The 20,544-nt window shown below is 42.3% G+C and overlaps 1 protein-coding gene across 1 annotated transcript; it reads right to left on the bottom strand.

Moving 5' to 3' along the window:
• Window positions 1-4,283: 4,283 nt before the first annotated feature.
• Window positions 4,284-20,424, bottom strand: LOC136782721 (uncharacterized). The gene is made up of 5 exons (XM_066742342.1): window positions 19,327-20,424; window positions 14,274-14,509; window positions 9,121-9,261; window positions 8,842-8,979; window positions 4,284-8,291 (listed from the first exon to the last, which is right to left on the bottom strand). Exons 1-5 carry the CDS (start codon window positions 19,778-19,780, stop codon window positions 8,079-8,081), a joined length of 1,182 nt encoding a protein of 393 aa, XP_066598439.1. The 5' UTR covers window positions 19,781-20,424; the 3' UTR covers window positions 4,284-8,078.
• Between the last annotated feature and the right edge of the window lie 120 nt (window positions 20,425-20,544).

Below are 20,544 nucleotides of genomic sequence, written 5' to 3'. Positions count from 1 at the left end.
CATAATAATAAGAGCGCAGAGATTCGAGTGTAGGGGATAGATAAGGACTAACGAAACGATTATGGTAGATGGCCAAGGAGAGATTTCGTTGGGGAATGTTCAACTGTTGCTGCTGCTGCTACTCCTGCTGCTTCAGTTGCACCTAGAGGAATGGGGCTGTATAGTAGGGTGTCTCCATTCGAAAAATGAGAATGCATTACCTCGACGCCTGCTCTCCGAGTTCTGGGCGAGATCGACGTTGGTGGTTCAACGGATAGCAGCGGCGTCTGGGACTCTGGCTGGATCTGGACGCTATTACGGCTTGAGCGGGTGCGACCAGCAGGGGGGGGGGGAGGAAGGGAGCGAGCAAGCGTAGTGTGCGCGCAGGTTTCCTCTCCTTGCTCTTGCCTGGCATTCCAAAACAAAGAGCCCGCGGTGCCGCTTCAACGGTGGACAATATGTAAATCAGCGGCTGGCCATGGTCACGATGTCGCGACCTCCTCGTCCTGCTGCTTCGAATCGCTTCTCTCTCTCTCTCTCTCTCTCTCTCTCTCTCTCTCTCTCTCTTCTTTACCTTCTTAAACCTCGCTCAGCTTTTAGACCCCATCGCGCTACCAAACCTCTAGTATCCCTTCCCCCCTAACCCCTCCCTTCTTTACTAACCTCTTTTATATACATTTACAATCCACAATAGACGAGTGTTCCATAATTATTATAGGACCTTTATATATATATATATATATATATATATATACTGTAATAAAATAACTTTTATTTCCTATACATTAGTGCAGTTCGTGTTAATCGCATGCACGACTCGAACGCGAGGAATATTTTAAGAATATAATATTTATGGTGTATATATATATATATATACATATACAGGAGGTTCGCAAAAAGTATGACGCACGATGCATCAGTCAGGTGAGTTTGGTTCCCATGCATTTAGCGTGGACACTCTCATTGGCCGACGCTCGAGATCCTCTCAAGTTCCTATCTATGGCAATTAGCCGTTAAAAGTGTTCGTGTGTTCTTTCCCTTATCGCACTCCCACCCACACGCATCCAAAGCTCCACACGCAGCTTCCTTATCTCGCGACAAAATGCATCTCTCGTTGGCCCGGAACAGCTGTCGAAAATCTCTCGTCCATATAGCGCCGCGCTCGCCAACTTCTAACGGCAATATTGCAAAAGATCCGCATTTCCATAATCCCGACTCATCCTTTCAACTCATCCTCCCTATCCTCTTTCCTCATTCCTCGTTAAACCCTCGGTCAACTCTTCTTTTTCTCCCCCCTCTTCTTGACTCGTGCGCCACACATAGACGTATATATATATATATATATATATATATATATATATATGTATATATACAACATACATACCCATTTCCAAGAAGCGGTCCCACGCTTCTCATAAACGGCGCAGATTTTCTTCGAAACGTCCTTGCTGCTAAAATCCCAGACGCAATATTTACCCCAAATTTCACTCTATCCGCGCACGTGTACAACGATGCATTGCCCAATCCTAATCTCATCGATGATTACGACCGGGAGAACCGTTCGAAGGACGAATTTCTCACATTTATCTGTTTCTCTCGGTTTCCTATTATACGTTATACATTTGGTGTATAGCAGGTTCTTAGAAATGGACGCCTGGTTCCGACGATACAGCCACGTTTTCCTTGAAACATCTTTATCGAATTCAGACGATGAACTCGTCGTAGCGTCCTTCCCACTTCGTGTGTATAAGGATGAAATGAAGATTAAAGGTACTTTTTTTACAAACTATACATATAATTATTCTTTTTGTTGGACATTAACTAGGGCATGACAAAAGCTCACATTAATCAATTTGGAGCGAAAATGAATTTTAATAAATGGGAAGGAGGGATAACGAGGTAAGGTTAGTCCTGAAATAAATCTATAGAGTTTTTAAATCACGTTTATATATATACCGCTACAAAAGGTCGGGGAATGGTTAAGTTATTAGTGCAGCGCCGCCCCTCGATCGGTAATAGTTAAGGAAACCCGTGTGCCATGCCTATTTCCCTCGTACTTGATCATTTCTAGTACCAGTCCAGTGTGCAAAGAGTCCTTACCCCTCCCTCACCCCGATTTCAATTTATGTGGACGAGAAAAATAATTGAGCGATTTAATCCGATTAAACGAGATAGCTTCGTGGCAAATTACTATATATAATAATATCATATATATTTGCAAAGGTGGCGCAAAACGTGCAAGATGGACGCTTCTGGAAGCCCGTTGTCTCAGCATTATCGAAAGTTATTTCGAGGGTCACTAGGAATGTAGCGGGAGGACGCCTTTGGCCATTCGGCGATCCGAGGGAGAGAGAGGACCGCGAGGAAGGATGAATAAGGCTATGAACGAAAAACTGAAAAGAAACGGAGCTCGGGAGGGAAGGCCGAGATGAACGAAGAGGAGGAGGAGGAGAAGGAGGAGGAGGGTGGAAGTCTCCCACCCTTCAGTGAGCATGCGGGCACACTGTCCTAATTACAACGAGGCCTCCTATTTTTTCGATCTAAAGGAAGCCGAAGTATTTGCCCGCGGCTAAACGAAGACTAGAAGATTTTAGCTCGCTCCCATGTTCGAAAGGAGCGCAAAAGGATTGTCGACAACAGTGTCGTTGCCAGCGAACACGAAAAGGGATCGAAAGATGTGTGTTGGCCTTGTGCAATGGGAGGACACGAGGAACTCAACTTAATTGGGAAGAAACAGAGGAAGAAATTAGAGAGGATAGACGAGTGGAGTGAAAGAGAGGTCGAGACTGAAAAGGAAGAGAGGATTTCCAATATCTGTAGTATATATACGAGGGACTCGGGGAAAAGGAATGATGACGTTCCAAAACTGGCAATATGAAGGAAAGAAAAAACACTTTTGGATTGTGCAAGAGAGGAAGAAAGAGAGGGGGGTATGGAAGAAAGAAAGAAAGAAAATATTGAGTGGTAGGAGCTAAGGGGTAAGAGGCTAGAGGGGCAAAGGGAGGGGATAGGTCTGAGGAACGTCGCAGTTTTCCCAGCCATTCATGGCTGCTTCGTCCGATTTTTTTGGCCGCTTCTCACGACTCATTCATATCTCGCCGCATGAGATCCGATCGTCGATCCCTACCTGCACAGTCTGACGACTGTACCGACGACTATGCCGTCATCCTTTTCGGCTCGTGGGTCCTCCTAGCACGCATCCTCGCACTGGACCCTAAAATTTTCAAATATTCTCATACACTACCTGTGTTCTACATTTATACAACTATCTTCACCCGCCACGAGATATATACCATCAAATTAATTATTCGATGAATTTATTTATTTCCATGTGTATAGAACCGAAAGCGGTTTTTTCTTTGACGTGATACAGCATCGAGCAATTTGGTAGAAATATAAATTTGCAAACTTTAGCGGGGTAACGGATTCATTATCAATACGAGATTGCAATGACTATACCTAGACGTTCGACCAGCAAGCTTGGTACAAAGCCGTGAAACGAGCCGTTGTGGTCCTTCGGTTCTTATCGTTCGATCGGAGGCGAAGGGCCAGAGAATCTTAATGGTTAGGTAAAACATTGACACCTATATATAGGAAAGGCGATGGTGGGTATAGGTATAGGTATATGGAGAACACATGTTGGTTGAAGCACGAGAAGAGAGGGGGGAGGGGGGGGAAAGGAGAGAGAGAGAGAGAGAGAGAAAGAGGAAAGAAAAGCGAGGGCAGAGATCGACAAACAGGCGGTGAGTACGAGCAGTGGAACCTTATGAGAAAGCAAGTTGAGCTAGCGATGACAACGGGCTAACACCATGGACAAACACGGCGGCTCGGGACAGAGCAGACCCAGCACGATGATCATGTACTTACGCGTTTCCTCTCAAACATCGTTCACGACCAGTCGTACACTCCGAAGAGACACGACGCTCGGTACGGATCATGGGAAACCAGGATGGGTTATCCCTCCTACTCAACTCAACTAAAACTAGCAACGCGGAATCGACATGCTTACACGTGCCTCTACGCAATCAACCCATCTTTTTTTTTTCTTCTTTTATATATTTCCTTTTCTTCTCTTTTTCCTCACGTTCTCTCTCTCTCTCTCTGTCTCTCTCTCTCTCTCTCTCTCTCTCTCTCTCTTAATATTAATCCATTTGAGACGGAGCTCAACAGGCTTTCTCCTTGTCATATATAATTAAGCTCCTCGCTACCTGTATTATGATGATAAAAAATGACTAGTCGACACTCAATTAAATCAGCTTAGGTTAGGAATTAAGGGTAATAAAACAGAAGGAAAAGACGAGAAATAAAATGTGAACGATCTTTGGTTTAATATGATACAATAGATCGACTATTCTTAGGGAATAGCCAGTGTTCGTTTTACATATCCACATGTATAACTATATTCGCAGGATTTATATCATCGAATTTGTTTTATATACAATATATAAGAAGCGATCGATATTAAATTTACACATTTATATCGTTTCTCGTGATAAATAGGTGCGCAGACCGATTGTGCCCGGCCTAATAGAAAGCTCAATTTGCCAATTTATTGTCATACTTAGCAATAATAATTTCACTGATAATTTGTAAAATTTGCCAGGGTAAATACATTCTCCTTTCTTTTTTTCACTGCGCAAAAAACAGTTTCACCAAACAAAGTGATGAATTATTAATGAATGCCTGGCACGTTCCTCGTGTTTTATAGCGATATAAAATTTTGAAGGGATAGAGAGGTCGCCTTACAACGCGTGTGTACAGATTTCGTACGAAGACGTATATTTTTAAAAAATAAGTAAAAAAAAAAAATCATGTAAAATCTGTTACAAACGGCGACCAATAGGAAGGAACATAACGCTCGTAGACACTTAAAAAGAGCGACGCTGCTGCATTTTAACGATAAAACTATTTGCTCTTTGCAAGACTACAGATTTAAATTGCATACAATTCGCCAAACAAACACAAAAATCTCTTAGCATACGATCTACGATAGGATATTAAAAACTATTTTGCAAATACAGTTTTGTTTTTTTTTTGTTTAAATATTTAGAGTATTGGGCGTAAACAGTCTTTACTACTTAAAAAAGAGTCTAAAAGTAACGCTTAAAGTCGGTTTGATCGTGAAAAATCGTATGGTATAAAAAAGATTTGTATAAAAAAAATGAAAAAAAAATACTAAAAACAGATAATACGAAGGCTAAAAATGAAATGCAGTTTGAGATCGAGAATCGATACTGAAACGCGCGAGTCGGTTACTCTCTCTTTCCTTAAAAAAGAAGAGAAGGCTCGATTCAATAATAATGATTTCATGAAGGCAGATATTATACTATGAATATCACAGACACGACGATACGACAATGGATGACGCGTGTTTTTTTTTTCCATCTTATTTCCACGTGCATGTGCGTGTAAAGATGAAAAATCATTCAGTGACTTGCTGCGTTAATCGCTCGAAAACGTAGCACGCACTCCACTTTTTCACTTTACGATCTATATAACGATAAGCTTTAGGGCCGCTGCTAATTCGCAAATATTAAGTGTGATTGCACGAAACTCCATGCATAAAAAAATCCGCGCGCACGGTCTCTTTCTCACTCAACGGCAAACTTTTCCAAAAGAATGCCGTTGGGTGTACCAAGTAAACCATTTTCCTCCTGACCGCTTTTCAGCGAAACTCGATTAGAGCTCAAAGAAACGTAGATGCCCATCCAATGGCTCTGGGTTTTACGGTAGTGACAATAAAAACAAAAGAAAGTTATAATATAAAAAAGTTCGACGTACGATAAAAGTATTCTAAAACCGGTTAAAGCACGATTAAAACAACGGTTTCGAGCCATTCAGGGTATACGTTTCTTTGTGCTCGCAGTCGTTCCGGATATATCATTAAAACGAGAACCAAAACATTGATATCGATAAAAAGAAAGGTATATTCGTAAATTATTAAAACGAATATCAGATGGTTAACACATCTGTTATTAAAAAGAGCTGGAAAATTGCATAAAAAATGTTTTGCATAATCGTTGTAAGAAAACTAAATTTTTCTAAATCGATAAAATATCATTGTAAACTATGGACAGTGGCACGAAAGGATTTTATCTTCTTTGTGAATTACTGGGATAATTTTTCAGTGCAACTGTCACGATAAAAAATATAAATTTAAATGTGAAAACCGCATAAATAATCGCGATGAGCCTAACGCGAAATAAAAGCAGCATGGAACGAAGGAATCTCTCCTAGATTGCTTTTATTTTAGAAAGAGTTTTTCATACCCTATAGTGAGGTACGTCAAAAAGATGCAGCAGCGGCGCGGCATTTGATGGAAGGAAAAACGACAGATGCGACGGTATATACGTTTCTCTCTTTCTTTCACTCTAGGACACGCATACACTCACATATACACACAGGCACACATATTACGTCCCTCTCTCACTCTCTTTCTCTTCTAATAAACTCTATAATATAATATATTTCCCTCCCTCTTTCTATCCCACGCACATGCCCTACTTCTCCTGACCTATTATAGATAGTTTTAAGCTCCAGTAGACACTTTAAATACATAATTAATCCGATGTGTAAAATCTTTACAAAAATAAAATAAATAATCTGAATAAATACGAATACAATATTACAGTTAGTCAATAAATTATGAGACAGGATATAAAAGGGGAGTACGTCGCGAGATTCTTTCCGACTTATAAACGATGTTATCGTAAATTCCTTACGATTGCGTGCCGTAAGCAATTTCTTGTCCATTAGCTGCTTTTTCGTCCAGGTAAACGCGAATATCGCATATTATCAACTATAGTTAACTAACAATAATATCAGTACGACGCACAAGCTTCTCTTTCCCCAACACATGTATGCAAATTTCTTCTTTCCCCTTCTCACATTTACACTCACTTTTACACACGAGGACTCTGCGTCTGTATCAACGATGATCGAATGTCGCGTGCTTTTGGAAATCCAGGCAGGACATTCACAGCGATTCAATAATGAACGAGTACGCAAAGTCAAGGGATCTACGGGATCTTATTCGCAATCGATCGAGGCACAGCGCGGGTGTTCGTCGATTACGATAAGATTGATACTCTTCATTTTGAACCCCCGTCATGTTCCATCCATGATTTTCAGCCTCCCTCAGCTTGGTAAATATATCCAGGTGAGTATCGTGTATTTCCAAGACGAAGAATATCGTAAAACTCTATCCAAGTTTTTGGATACGTTAACGATGGGACGTGTCGAAAGGTGAGTGCACTTTTGAGAAGTTTTCAGCGTGATCCTCGACTGGCCATTTTTCCCCTTCCAAGATGAGAGAACGTGTGTGTAAATGTATATATAAATACTTCCATTGGTGCGTGTGTATTTGTACGTTTGTGCACGCGTGTGCGCGTACAATGTACATCGTCGACCGGATAACAGCCGCTGTCCGAACTATTGTGCTCTTGACTACTTTGACGAGTTTTGCCAAGGTTAGCTGGCACAACGTTGGCCCGACCATGTTAATGATCCCCCGTAGAGTGCGTCATGCCAGGCGTTAATCTTCTTGCTTGTTTTAAGAGCGGCTAATCTCCGTTAACTCTCTCTCTCTCTCTCTCTCTCTCTTTTACTCACTCGATCATTGCACACGGTTTATGGTGTCAATGTAGCGGCGGCGGAAGCCAAACTCGGCTCGATCCAGAATATATCCTTCGCTCCTAGCCAAAGTACGTATGTGAAATCATTCTTGTCACGTTGTTTGCAGAGAAAGAGAGAGAGAGAGAGAGAGAGAGAGAGAGAGAGAGAGATATGTGGAAATGTTTAAAGAGAAAGAGGGTGAAAATATGGTTGCGTGCCTCTCTCTCCCTCTCTCTCTCTCTCTCTCTCTCTCTCTCCCTTTGGGTTAGAAGATTATACAGGAAATCCCGATGGTTATGAACGTCAAACGAGGATGTATCCGATTGACTATTGTATATCTGCAGCAACCAGTGTTATATAATAGGGAACTATGATAGAACTTCGGCAGTTGAGAATAGCGAAGCTTCCAGACGGGGCAGTTTGAGTCTTCTGAGATGAGCGAGTCGTCGCCTGGTCGCCCTCATTCGACTTCCGCTTTGCCAGCTTCAGGATTCGAAGCTCTTGCCCAGGTGCTCGAAAACTTGCACCACGTACTCGAGACCGTTCATGTAATCACGAAAGATGAGCCAATCCCTCAAATTCCTATAAGTCTCCGAGTTTGACATATTCCTGTACTCGGCTGTCATCGCCTCCCGTGTCACATCGGGCCGTAGAGGAACTCCACGCTCGACCAGTGCCACCTGCAGCTCGCAAAGCACCTGCGCACAAAAACAATTATGTTATTCACTCCATTCAAGCATTGTGGAGGTATTACAGTATTTACACCCGTCCCCATCATCTTTCTCTCGTTATTCCCGCTGGAGATTGCAGTGGGACAGAATTTCCTTTGCAAAATAATAGCGGAAACGAAAAAGTAGGGAAAATCGCGGGTAATCGCAGTCGCGACAGTCGTGAAACGCTCGATAAAATCACCATTTTTCACCTATACATGTATAAGAATCCTGCGCTTTGGTGACTATTAGCCTTTACGTAAAACAATCGTAAAACTGGCAGAGCAGTTTTTTCTTTTCTTTTTCTTTTTTTATCGCGGCACTTGCGGCAATAGGAGCGAGTCTGTATTAGTCGGAGCTAATTGGGCTCGGTTAGCCTGTGCCATTGTGAAAGTCGCGCAGCGGTTGGTTTTTTGCTCGGAGTGCTCGGCACGATCTGGCCAACTGCCCCGGAGCCAAAAAGCCAAAAAGCACGAGGGTCGGGTGGAGCAACGATTAAAAAGGCAGGTCTCGAACGGTAACCCAAACTCTGACTTACCGTTCGGAGTTTGAATTCGGTGTCCTTGAAATGTTTGCGAAACTCGAGCTGATGATCCTCTTGGTCCCAGACTATCTGCTCAAGGCCAACCGCGTATCGTTGCATGTACTCGTACGCGTCCAGCAGAGTCGTGTCCAGCTGCAAAGAAACATTCGGGAAGATCAGCCTTGGATATCTACCATTGAGATTCCTAGGATCGTTACGATGCAGCATGCGAGGATCGTCGGAGGATTTCAATGATGAAATAATGATAAGTCGTCGATTACTAACCATACGTACCTCCAGCCTATCGAGAAACTCTTGATCGAGTTGTTCACCCAGCTTTTTCGGTATTTGTTCGGGCCCAGGTAGCCAATCATAATGATTGTCCTTCCACGTCGAGTGCAGGTCGGAGAAGTCGGTGTTGAAGGTCCGCCTGATCTATAAAGAAATAAGACGAATCTCCTGTTAAAAAAAAATATAATATTCTCCTTGCTTTTTTCTTTTGTTTTTTTTTTCTTTATCATTAACGCGATAAGTCGCCTTCAGCCTTTCTACGATGCGAGTCGAGCAATTAAGGATTCTGAGATTTGTTTATGAAAAATATCGTATACTATCGGAATCCGTGCGACCTTGGTCGGTTAATGTTCGTCAAAAACAATCGTGTTGTCTCGCTTCGTCAATATTTTCATGAAGGTCTGTAGCATGCAAACGCATTCCACACACGTGAAAATACAAGTGTGTTATACGGGAAACTCGAGTGGAAGCAACCGTGGATGCTCGATTCGCTGACAAGTGTGTTATTGACCGTTGCAAATGTTTGAGTGGATTTCTGTAAAATACTGTAAAATACGTGTTTAATCGCCGATTACAACGAACGGACTGGTCAATAGATTCGAGAGTGAAATTATTGTTTCGTGTGCTTTTTGGCCAACGAACAAAACGAGTCTTGAGGAGATTGGTCGAGTGATATAGCTTATCGCGATCCGACTAGCCTAATGACTAAGCACATCTATAGCGTTCTTGCATGAAGCGATCGAGTCAGGAGTGACTTTTTGGGAATACCGTGAAGCCATCGAGTTGGCAAAACATCGGCTCGATCCTTACCCAGAAACTACTTGGAAATCGGGCACCGGGTCAGACGGGCTAATTGTTTCATCGAGGCATCGCTTACATCCGGCAAGTCATTATGAATCATTTCTCCCTTAACGAAAGGGAGATGGAAAAGAGAGAAAGAGATATTTACATAACAACTGCGGGATCCTCCTTTGAAAGGAAGTTCAGAGAAGTCGCTTCTTAGCTTCTTCGTTGCTTTGATAAAAACAAATATTTGTCAATTATAATACTGTAATCTATATATATATAAAGCTTTTGCTCCATTTATAAGGATAAACCATTTGACCTCCAACGAACTCATGTTCCAAAATAGTATTCGTTGGTTTCCAAATGTTACAAGCTTGTGAAACTAGAACTCAAGGAGCTCAAATCACCGTTTTACACCGTCCAATGAAATTAATCATTCTATACAAAGTCGAAAGGGTAATCAACGAGTTTTCACTAGGAAGGAATCGAGTTTCATGGCGGATATTGGCGATTTGAGGGAAATTTTACGAGTAATCATTTGGCGAAGATTGTTTGGTAGAAATTGCTGTATTATTTTTTGTGTCTTCGACCCTGCGCTTGAACCAGCTGACCCACAGAACGATTCATAAGAGCTTATCAGGGTTCAGAAATGGTAAAATATTGCAGTATATTTTTTTTCCATGCAACCAAATATATTGTAAATCGTGAAAATGGTATTGACGAATTCTAAAAAATAAATATTTATATAAAATAAGAGAGAGAGAGAGAGAGAGAGAGAGAGATTGAAATGCTGAACATGAAATCTTCGAATCCTTGCCAAAAGGTGCCACCAAAAGGCTATCCAAAAGTGGTCTCTTATAAGATATTATCCGTACCACGCCCAAATCGTTACGAAAATTGTCGAAGAGGATAGAGAGACTCGTCTTTTCTATATATAATAAACAGTTACTTTGTATGCCAGCTATAGACGTTCGTTTGATTCATTATTGAGATTAGTGGATGGTCGAGAGATACAAGGTAATTAAACGCACTTTTACGATGCTTTTGCGTCAGCCGACCATTAATGAATACATATAAGGTTCTTCCCTTCCGTTCTGCTTGAAAATATCAAGCCGACAAGAGCTAAATTGTCCTATGACATCTTCGTTTTTGTCGTCGTGTCATACAACTAGCTGACCCAGTCTCGAATTAATTCAATTCCTAGAGGACTCGCATGCAATCGCGAACACGAATTCTAGTTTGCACCACTGTCGATTTTCTCAGAGTGCTTTTCGCGATTCACGGACAAAAAATGAAAGTTCTTGAAGGATTGAGGATGTTGGGGCGGAGATGTAAAAAAGTAAGAAAGGGTAAAGGAGTGAGAGAGAGAGAGAGAGAGAGAGAGCACAAGAGGGAATAAAGGAAGAAATTGTCGTTAAAAACCACTGGCCGGCGGACAAATCGTTGCGCGGGTCTTTTGTGCATCGTAAAAGTCTCGTCGGCCACACCAGGGCACGGAATAATCGTAAAACCCGGCAGAAAACTGGCAGGAAGTAGGTATAGTCTCTCCTCCCTCCCCTCTTCTTGGCAGTGTCGAGGACCCGTCAAAATCAATTAGCCTTTCTTCTATTAAGGCCGAGACCGCTTCACCGCTTATTACGAAGTTATAAAAATTTCGGTATACCCTTTCGTGTATCGATAAATTCCCAAGCTAAGCTTACCAAGCTTGCAAAATATGAGAAACTAAGCGTAAACAGATAGTATGTACCTGACCAACGCAATAATGCCACGTGAGCTTGATAAAAAAAGAAACTTCGTCGTAAATAATTCCTCGGACACCTCGCAAATTTTGCGCATTAATTAATTTTCACGTGCAATTTTCATGCGTGCAGTTTTTACTTTCGATTCGGAAAGAAAATATGTCGGAGCTTCGTGTGGCATAGCCAGGATTTTACGATTCGATAGAGGATAATAAAAAAGCGCAGCGGATACGCGCTGTAGCATGGTATACACGGTGAAGAGTGTATACATGTATATATACAAGCACATATCACGTATATATATAGTATATATATGCTGTGGCGCGTAGTATATCCGGTCTCCGGTTTAGTATGCAGAATGTGTTCCGGTGTGGCGTGGGTGCCTACGCGCCCGAAGGAGGCAGCTTCCGATTCTGATTTATTGGAATCCTGCGCTTCCGATAGTTTTATCCGATTCCTGCACGTACCTATGCCCGCTATACGTATAACAAAAAATCCTACATCTTTATCACTATAACTCCTTGCGTTATTTATCACAACGAATTTTTAGGTTTGGAAAGAATCATGAAAATGAAAAGAATGGAGTATAATTTTGTCAATGAGAGTTAAACTGTATTGCTCCTTGCAAGATGCAAATTATCACAGAATCAAAGAACTTTTTGTCTCTCTTGGTATCCTATGGCTAATCTATTCTTTCTCTTCACTGCGGCCGAATGTATCAAGTCAGGAACGGTAACAAAACTTGGATGATGACGTCACTGGACCACCAGACAGTATGTCGCCATTAGTCGTGGTATCAGGCACATAACGCACCTGCCTGCGTTGGAGCCTGAGAAAGCTCGGTAGCTACTCTACTGTGTCCACGTAATTATGCATGCATCTGTGTGTGTGTGCGAGAGAGAGAGAGAGAGGACCATGAACACGTGGTGAAAGAACTCGACCAAGCATTCTCATCATTCGCAAATCGCGGTCTTTGCTTACTCGACGTCCAAGTGTTCTCCTATACGGGAGTGAGACTAGCGAGTGAGCATAGCCATACATTGCGAGAAACGGTCGCAGGACTATAGTTGGCCCATATCGCATTATGCGCTGACTTAGAAAACACGGGTATCGCGTATCTCGACCAAGTGATGCAATGACCACGACTATATAGAGATTATGATTCAATTCTATAATAACACGTGTGTCTTGATTGATGAATTAGCAATTTTGGAACACGAAAAGAGATCAGAGAAAGAGGGAGGAAAAGAGGCTATCATCGCGTTTTCTAATTGAAAAATTAGTTGAAACTAAATGGAGCAAGGTATACATATTAAGAGAGAGAGAGAGAGAATAGAGTAATGAAACATCGAAGGAAATTGTAGCTTCTCATTCCGGTGATTTGGTTCTCACGTGTTGCTTCGGGGAGAGGATTTTGAGAGAGAAACCTTGAAGCGCAGTGGCGGACCCGAAGCGTGATTTATTGTCCTTGGTCAGAGATAATAAGGTACGATCAGTTGGGAAGATCCTTTCGAAAAGAAGGATCCACCACGGCAGGTCGCGCCGGGCTCGAAGACGCCTCTGTCTTTTCGCCGCGAGGAATTCATACGAGAGATGCTCGATCAAAAGCATTCGACCAAAATTTCTCAGCATTTCCAACAATGATGATAGCCTGTCAAGATGACAGGTACATCATTTCTGCTTAAATACGATAGGGACCACCGCTCATGCTTATTTTCGTAATACAACAATTATGAATATATCAAACTTTTGTAAAACACTATTTCGAAGAGAAGAAAGAAAAACCAGTTACCATTTATCGATCCCGATATTAAATTAATTATGGTCTATTAGACGGAGAGAAAAAGAGTTGGATATAATCATATATAAGAATGCAATATTAGATACACCATGATTAAGAAATGCGCGCGTGTTCGTGTGGCGTTTCATTGGTAGGGATGGATAACGCTCGTCGATCGTTCTTCCGGTGTACACCAATGCAACCATAAGACACGTACAATGGGACTTTGGGTCTCGACGAAGATACAGACAGGGCCAATATCATTATAAGGAGGTTATATTATATATATATATATATATACGAGCCGAGTGAAATATTCATCAACCCCCCAAATGCACCCATAATGGCCGTTCCATTCGTGACTCGAGTACCAAATTTCCACACTCCCGACTGACATACTGTAACGACGTTATTAATATCGTTTAATTCGCACACATTTTTTACGTGTCTCGAATTCTAATTTCTCGCGAGGGAACCTTTTATTTTGTTTATATCCATCAAGCTGTATATAAAACGTTCGAGAGTACCGCGTGCAAGAGGGCAGGAGGGAGGAGAGAGAGAGAGAGAGTGAGATATCAGTTTCGAAGATCGGAACGTGATGATAGAACTATGATGGACGTTTGAACGACCGGAAATACCACTATAATCGCCTTCCGCTCAGATCTCTCCCTCTACTCCGTTTGATCCCTGCCGAAGTCACGTCAATAATCATCGAACAATTGACAAGTTTCAAAAGCACGGAACTCGAGCAAACCTCAAAGTCTCACGATTTCTCTCCCGTAACGCGCAGCGCGATCAACGCGGTAAACTTTAACTTTTCACATTATTATGGCATTTAAAAGAGTACTTACATAGTCATCTCGAAACAATTGTGCGTGCATCAGAGCAGTTTTTGCTTGGACCACGACTTGATTTAGAAGTTGCTCGTCCTTCAATTGAACCACGTCCAGCTCTCCCTCGAAATCGTCCGCGGCAAGCCCGCAAGGGTTTACCCATTTGGGAGGCGAGCTCATTCTTCTATCAGGGTTCATTATTGGAGCACTGTTCACCGAAACCACCAAAAGCGTCACTAAAAGACTTCCTAACCCTGCGGAAAAACAAGAAATTTCTCGTGTTACAAACGCTCCTTCGTACCATTTCCTTTATTTCACACACACACACACACACACACATAAATATAATAATATTTATAAGAACACTAATAATACGATCCGCTGGATCAAATAACATTTACCGTCGGAATAACTGAAATAATAAGCAAAGTGACAAAGTAATATTCGCGATATATAAACGTTATCAGTGGACCACCCATCTGTTGCTTATTCCACTTGCTCGCTATCTTATCCGAGGAGTCCAATTTCAGTAACTGCATTGCTCTCATATAGATGACATTGTAGGCATCCTACACTAATACCTGCCGTGTATCAGTTATATATATATATTATAAGCATTGAAATAAATAGTAAAATTCATCGAAGAGATTCGAGCAACGCATTTAATGCGACTGGTAATTTGCATAGAAGAAAAGTGCAAGAGGAGTATCATGCGAGTAATAACACGATACACTGTATGGCATACACGAATTTGCCACGCGGATGTAGATTTAATTGGGTGGTTCGATGCCGAACGACTGACACCAAAACGAAAATGGTTTTCGTTGCTCCTTCAATAACCATTCGACACGGCATCCTGGGACCTCTCTGAAATTTTGAGGATTTAGCTTCCGGCACGAGGCTCGCACAGATAGCGTTGACTGGGAGATCTCGATCGAACCCGTCTTATGATCATCCGGTAGTTTCGCCATCGAGTATGGAGAATTAAGTCCCCGAGAATTCGTCGCAATATTATTTCACGAGTTACGAGGCTTGATGAGAGACCGCGGGACCACTTGGAACGACGACAAACGCTTATTTAACGAACGTGCGATCATTATGCCGGTAACAATAATGAATGCGCTTCTTCTCCCCTTCAACCCCTGCACTACCTTTTTCTCCCTTCTGCGCCAATCGCCTCTAACCGTTATATTAAGCCATTATCAACCTTGCAAAGAAGATAAAGTCTCATGCTTGCTGTAGCTGTACATAATGAAGTCCATGAATTATTCATTGATTTACAGCGGTAATAATTTGAGTATAATTGTATAATTGTCTTTTGTAATTCGATCGATAGAACTATGGTTCGAGAGTAAAGTTATTGGGTTGGTGCTGGTGATTATTAATTTAACTGTATGGTTGTAACAGCGAGGACGAAACGTGGTATTCCTGGGTTCCGATGCTCTCTGGTGGAAGCAGGAAGGAGAGTGAAGATAAGAATAAGAGTGGGAGATAGATGTGGTGTGTGTGTGTGAGAGAGAGAGATGAGGCGGAGGCTGAGGGGACGTCTCAAACACTTTACGCATATTAATGAGAGGGTCTTAAGTGCGTTCTTTTGGAGTGACGAGAGAGCAATTTGCCGCCTTGAATGGAGAGAAACAAAACGCAGCACTCGCCCCAAAGGACCAGTCTAAACACGTTCAAAAAACTCGAATCCTGCACTTTACAAAACCAACTATCTTTCCTTACACGTGTCATTAGGGGAATTTTACTATATCAACGCTGTATAAACAGTGGTTATATATTAGTCGATTGATTATATAAAAATCTCATTTTCAAATTGTTTACAATCAATTTTTAATTAATGACGTAATATCTATTCTTTCGTAAAGATTCTATTGTTTTATACACTTGACGTTTAGCAGAGGAAACGTTGCACTTGAAACACCGATGTGGCACTGACTGATACACGGACGTTCAATTGCATCGGAATTCATGCCAAAAGAGATAAGTCACAGTCTCATAGATACGAGAGAGTGAAACATAAGTTATAGAAACAAACACCGGAATAAATACCGATATTAAACAGCGAGATTCTATTCCGTTGAACGGGAAATTTCTCGTTAAAAATTGCCATACTGAGAGGGGTAAAGCAGGGGGGGGGGGGGGGTTGGGATCAATTATAAAGAAAGGAAGACACTGACTAGCTCGAGACAATTTTTTCTTATCTATTTGCGTGAACTTTGCGCTACACCAATGAAAGGAATCTCTTCCGGGATATCTGAACAACGATGTAACAGCTTTGTCCTAAGAGTTTTAACTGTTTCAACGAGGCGAGAACACGTCCAATTATTTTCCGTTAACGAAGTTTAAACTGATATATAAATTTTTTGCTATCCACCGCTTAAACGCAGCCTGAAATCCTTGTATCTCTCCTTAACTGTTACAGATATCGAATCTTGATTCACACAAGACCTTGTCGAAACTTGTTCCTACTTGTATTTATAGAGATCTCTTACAAAAAATTGATATCTATAATAATTATCGAAGTAAATTTTTATTTTCTTATGTTAAAGCTTCTTGGAGCACACTATATGTATTGTCAAATCATTAGCTCCAATGACACGATTAATGCAAACTAGATTAGCAAAGATGAACTAACAAGGATTTGCTGAAATACGAAAAAATAATGAATCGATAAAAGAGAAACAGGAAGTCTAAGAGTGTAATTGATTGATAAGATCCCTAAATTCGTTTTTATTTTGTTACACCGCTATATATGCCGGAGAATTTCTTGCATCAAAGGAAACCGACCTCTCCCTCTTTTCATGATGAGAGTATTTTTATCGTCGAGCAATAGGACTCGGATTGGTATACGCGTAAATAATCTTAGTGTACTCGGCACTGTTTCTTTTTCTCGTTATAGTTGTCCTGTACGGATGTCGAGTACTTTCTCTCGCGTCTTAATTGCTAGAGTTTTTTCGCAGCGCGCGCTATTTAATTACCGTGTGATTAGCTTCGCGTAACGAACCAAATTCATCGGCCGAGAAAGGGAGGCTATTTGTCAGTTTTACCAACGGCTCGGCATTCTTGGCATTCGAGCTCCTCGCAAATCGTCCTGTAATACGCTACAACATTTTCATCGGCTGTCAAAGTGACGAAACGACGGAACGCGTAAAATCTATTCTCCATCTCTCTACGATAATATGTTTCAAGATGGAAATGACCAAGCGCGAAATGGTCCTTCGCAAAGGAAGGCGTAAAAATCGGTGCAGACAAGAGCGATTCGGAGATTTTCCTAAATAGGTGGTCCTCTCGCGTAACAGTGTATTTTCCTGAATAGAGAGACCTGGGTGATACGAGGGCCTACCTCAACGGGCACGATGCTGGAGGACGACGTGCCAACGAAATTCCTGGGAGCTCTGGTTGCGCGGGAAAAAAGTATGGCGCGCAAAGCCGGCGGATCCGGTGCAAAGCGCATCTCCACAGGCAAGGCGGGCGCAAGAAAGACGCTGAAAAATGCGGTAATGGTGCACTGTCCTCGCATTGCTCGCGACAATTATACCCCATTATGGCAGCACCGCCACCCCTTTCTTCCGTTTGCGCTGCTACTCGTACAGGAGCGCGTTGCGGTAGGTCGCGATCACGCCACGTACATACGCGCGTTCGCCGATTTATTATAGCCACTTTTCTGCCATTCTAGCGTCCTCGTCCTCGCGATTCAACAGGTTATCCGCCTCGGCAAACTTCACTGCCAACTTGTCAAAATAAAACCAGCAGCTAACCTAAACCTAACCTATTCCGTGCTACTCCCCTCCCCCTCAATTTTCTTCTTACTCCTGGAAATTCCAAATGTTTTATTTCAATCTGGTATTATGTATATATATATACACACACACACACGTTTCTATAATTACACATTTAAATGTGATACCGTGCATTCGTTTTAAACTCCAGACAGGGTTGTGCGGTGAACCACCTGTAGCATTCAGAAGCATTCAACAGGTGGTCATTGCATGAATATAGAGTGTTGACGTCAGACACACACGATCATCGTCGCGAGAACTGTCAAAACTATAACCGAGGTTCATGTTTGCTGATGGTGTAGGATATTTCACGATCGATCTCGAAGAAAAATTCTAAGGTCGTTCGCGAGAGAGGAAATGCGAAATTCCACGAGATCACCTTCGTCACGATAGAGGAGGAATCGATATACACGAAGGACCCATTGCGAAGCAATGGATGACTAACGCGAATTTATTTTATTGCCTTCATATATACACGTGAAGCATAAGGGAATGTCACGGGAAAGAACAAAACTTGCATCGGGAATCTTCAACAACCGCGTTCATAGAAATTTTCACTGTTGCACAGGGTGAGTAAGTTTCTCACACGCGTTCCATCGATTCCTCCATTATTTTTTAACTATACTCGTAATTTCTGTAGCTGCAACGTTGCAGCAAAGAAAAAGAATTCAACTGTGCGATATATCCAATTATCTAATAATATTAATTATGAAGTAATATTTTCAAAAGAAGACAAATAAAAACTTGTGACAGATGATAATGAAATTAGCGAATAAATCACAATTGATTTTCAAACCACTTCATCAATATGAGCACGTGATCGGACCTACACTTTTAAATACCAATAAGATACACCTATAACTCGTTTCGCAAATCTCTAATGCACGGATCAGCGAAACACAAATATATAATATAGTATAAGTAGAGCAAATTTTGGCGATTCTAAAACAATTCTTAGAAGTCTCAATCGGAAAAGGATGCGCTGCGTAGTTTCGACGACACACGCTTTGTCAAAATTAAATCAAACGGAGCAGATATTGCAGGCTGGTAATAAAGTTGCGCAATCGGATATATAGAAAGAAAGAAACTGAAAAGTAATCGTTCTTCGACCTACTATTGAAATTGTTTGTTTAAATTAAGAAAGAGAGAGAGAGAGAGAGAGAGAATGCGGAAGAATTTTGATGAGATAGGGCGTTTTGGAGTGGAAACCTATACATGTATATATATACGTAGAGAGAGAGAGAGAGAGAGAGAGAGAGAGAAATCCGGATCCATGAGAGACTTACTGAGCCACGTGGTTGCAGTGTCGGATCTAGCGATTCCTCTAGACCGTAGACCTCTGTCAACGTAAGAGGTTGGCACGGAGCACGAATCACGTTGACAATAGGTCGTTGCACGATGAGTTATATCCCTGAAGGTGGCCGTTCTCGTTTTTGTGGTTCTTGTCGTTCCATCCAGGGCTCCTCCACTACTCGATTCTCTGACATTGACGCTGCCATTGGTATTGGCATTGCGTACAAGATTGGCAAACTTGACGGAAGCCGTGGCTTTCCCAGTGCTATCGCAGTAACGATCTAGCACGCGATGAGACGTAGTTCTTTGATCGCGAGCAAGAATAGCCTCCATATTTGTGGGCCGATCGTGGCCGATCACCGTATCCTCGTTGACGATCATCGCGATCGCATCACACTTTAGCACTGAAACGTCTCTCGCTGGCCGTAGCGCTGCTCTTGGAATCATTCGCGGTCCAGTCAGCCGGCACGAGTCTCGACGGCCAGTCAGCTATTTACCAGTGTGTACACGCGTGTACGTACACACCAATGTGTGTCAATGTGCATATAGATACGAATCTACACGCGGCGAGTGACTAAGCTCTCGACGGAAGACTCTATCTATCTTGGCGTAGATCAACGGTGCTCGGTATCCAATCCGTAAGCGGTTACCGGAATTCTCGGGGCACCATGGAAAAGAGCGAAGAGAAAAAATATCGGAGGGAGGATACGTCACACTGTCGATGATCACTGAGGGTTCGCACTGTCGAAACCAAGGCAAACTGTCCGCACAGTATCACAATCCGTTTGGCACTGGTCCCGGTACACGCGATGCACTGATTCTTATAGTTGGGGGAGAGTGGTCTTCGTGGGGGGTAGCAAGGGGGGGAGCGGTACGGTCACAGGGCCGTAGTGGCGAAAAATGAATCCATACAGAGGTGTATATATATAGAAAGAGAAAGAGAGAAAGAGAGAGAGAGAGAGAGAGAGAGAGAGAGAGAGAGAAATGGATAAAGAGGTGTGGCTCGCTGTACAGGTAGATCGGGTCAGTGCGCGTGTTTGAATTTGGCGCGATGTATCCTTGACAACGTGGTTGGTGCGTTTGAGAATGAATGCTTGTACGGGAAGGTCGTACCCTAGCGAGTGTCAGGAGGTGACTGAGTCCCGATCGTCTTCGTCCGACCGAGTGTGTCGAGTGTATCACCTCTCGCCGGCCGTGTCCGAGTTAACCAC

Source organism: Prorops nasuta, unplaced genomic scaffold, assembly GCF_024137725.1.
Source record: "Prorops nasuta isolate Cenicafe-Biocafe unplaced genomic scaffold, Cenicafe_Pnas_1.2 PNAS00030, whole genome shotgun sequence".
Classification (NCBI taxonomy): Eukaryota; Metazoa; Arthropoda; class Insecta; order Hymenoptera; family Bethylidae; genus Prorops; species Prorops nasuta.
The sequence above is the reverse complement of the archived record's forward strand: the minus strand, read 5'-3'. Positions and strand labels throughout refer to the sequence as shown.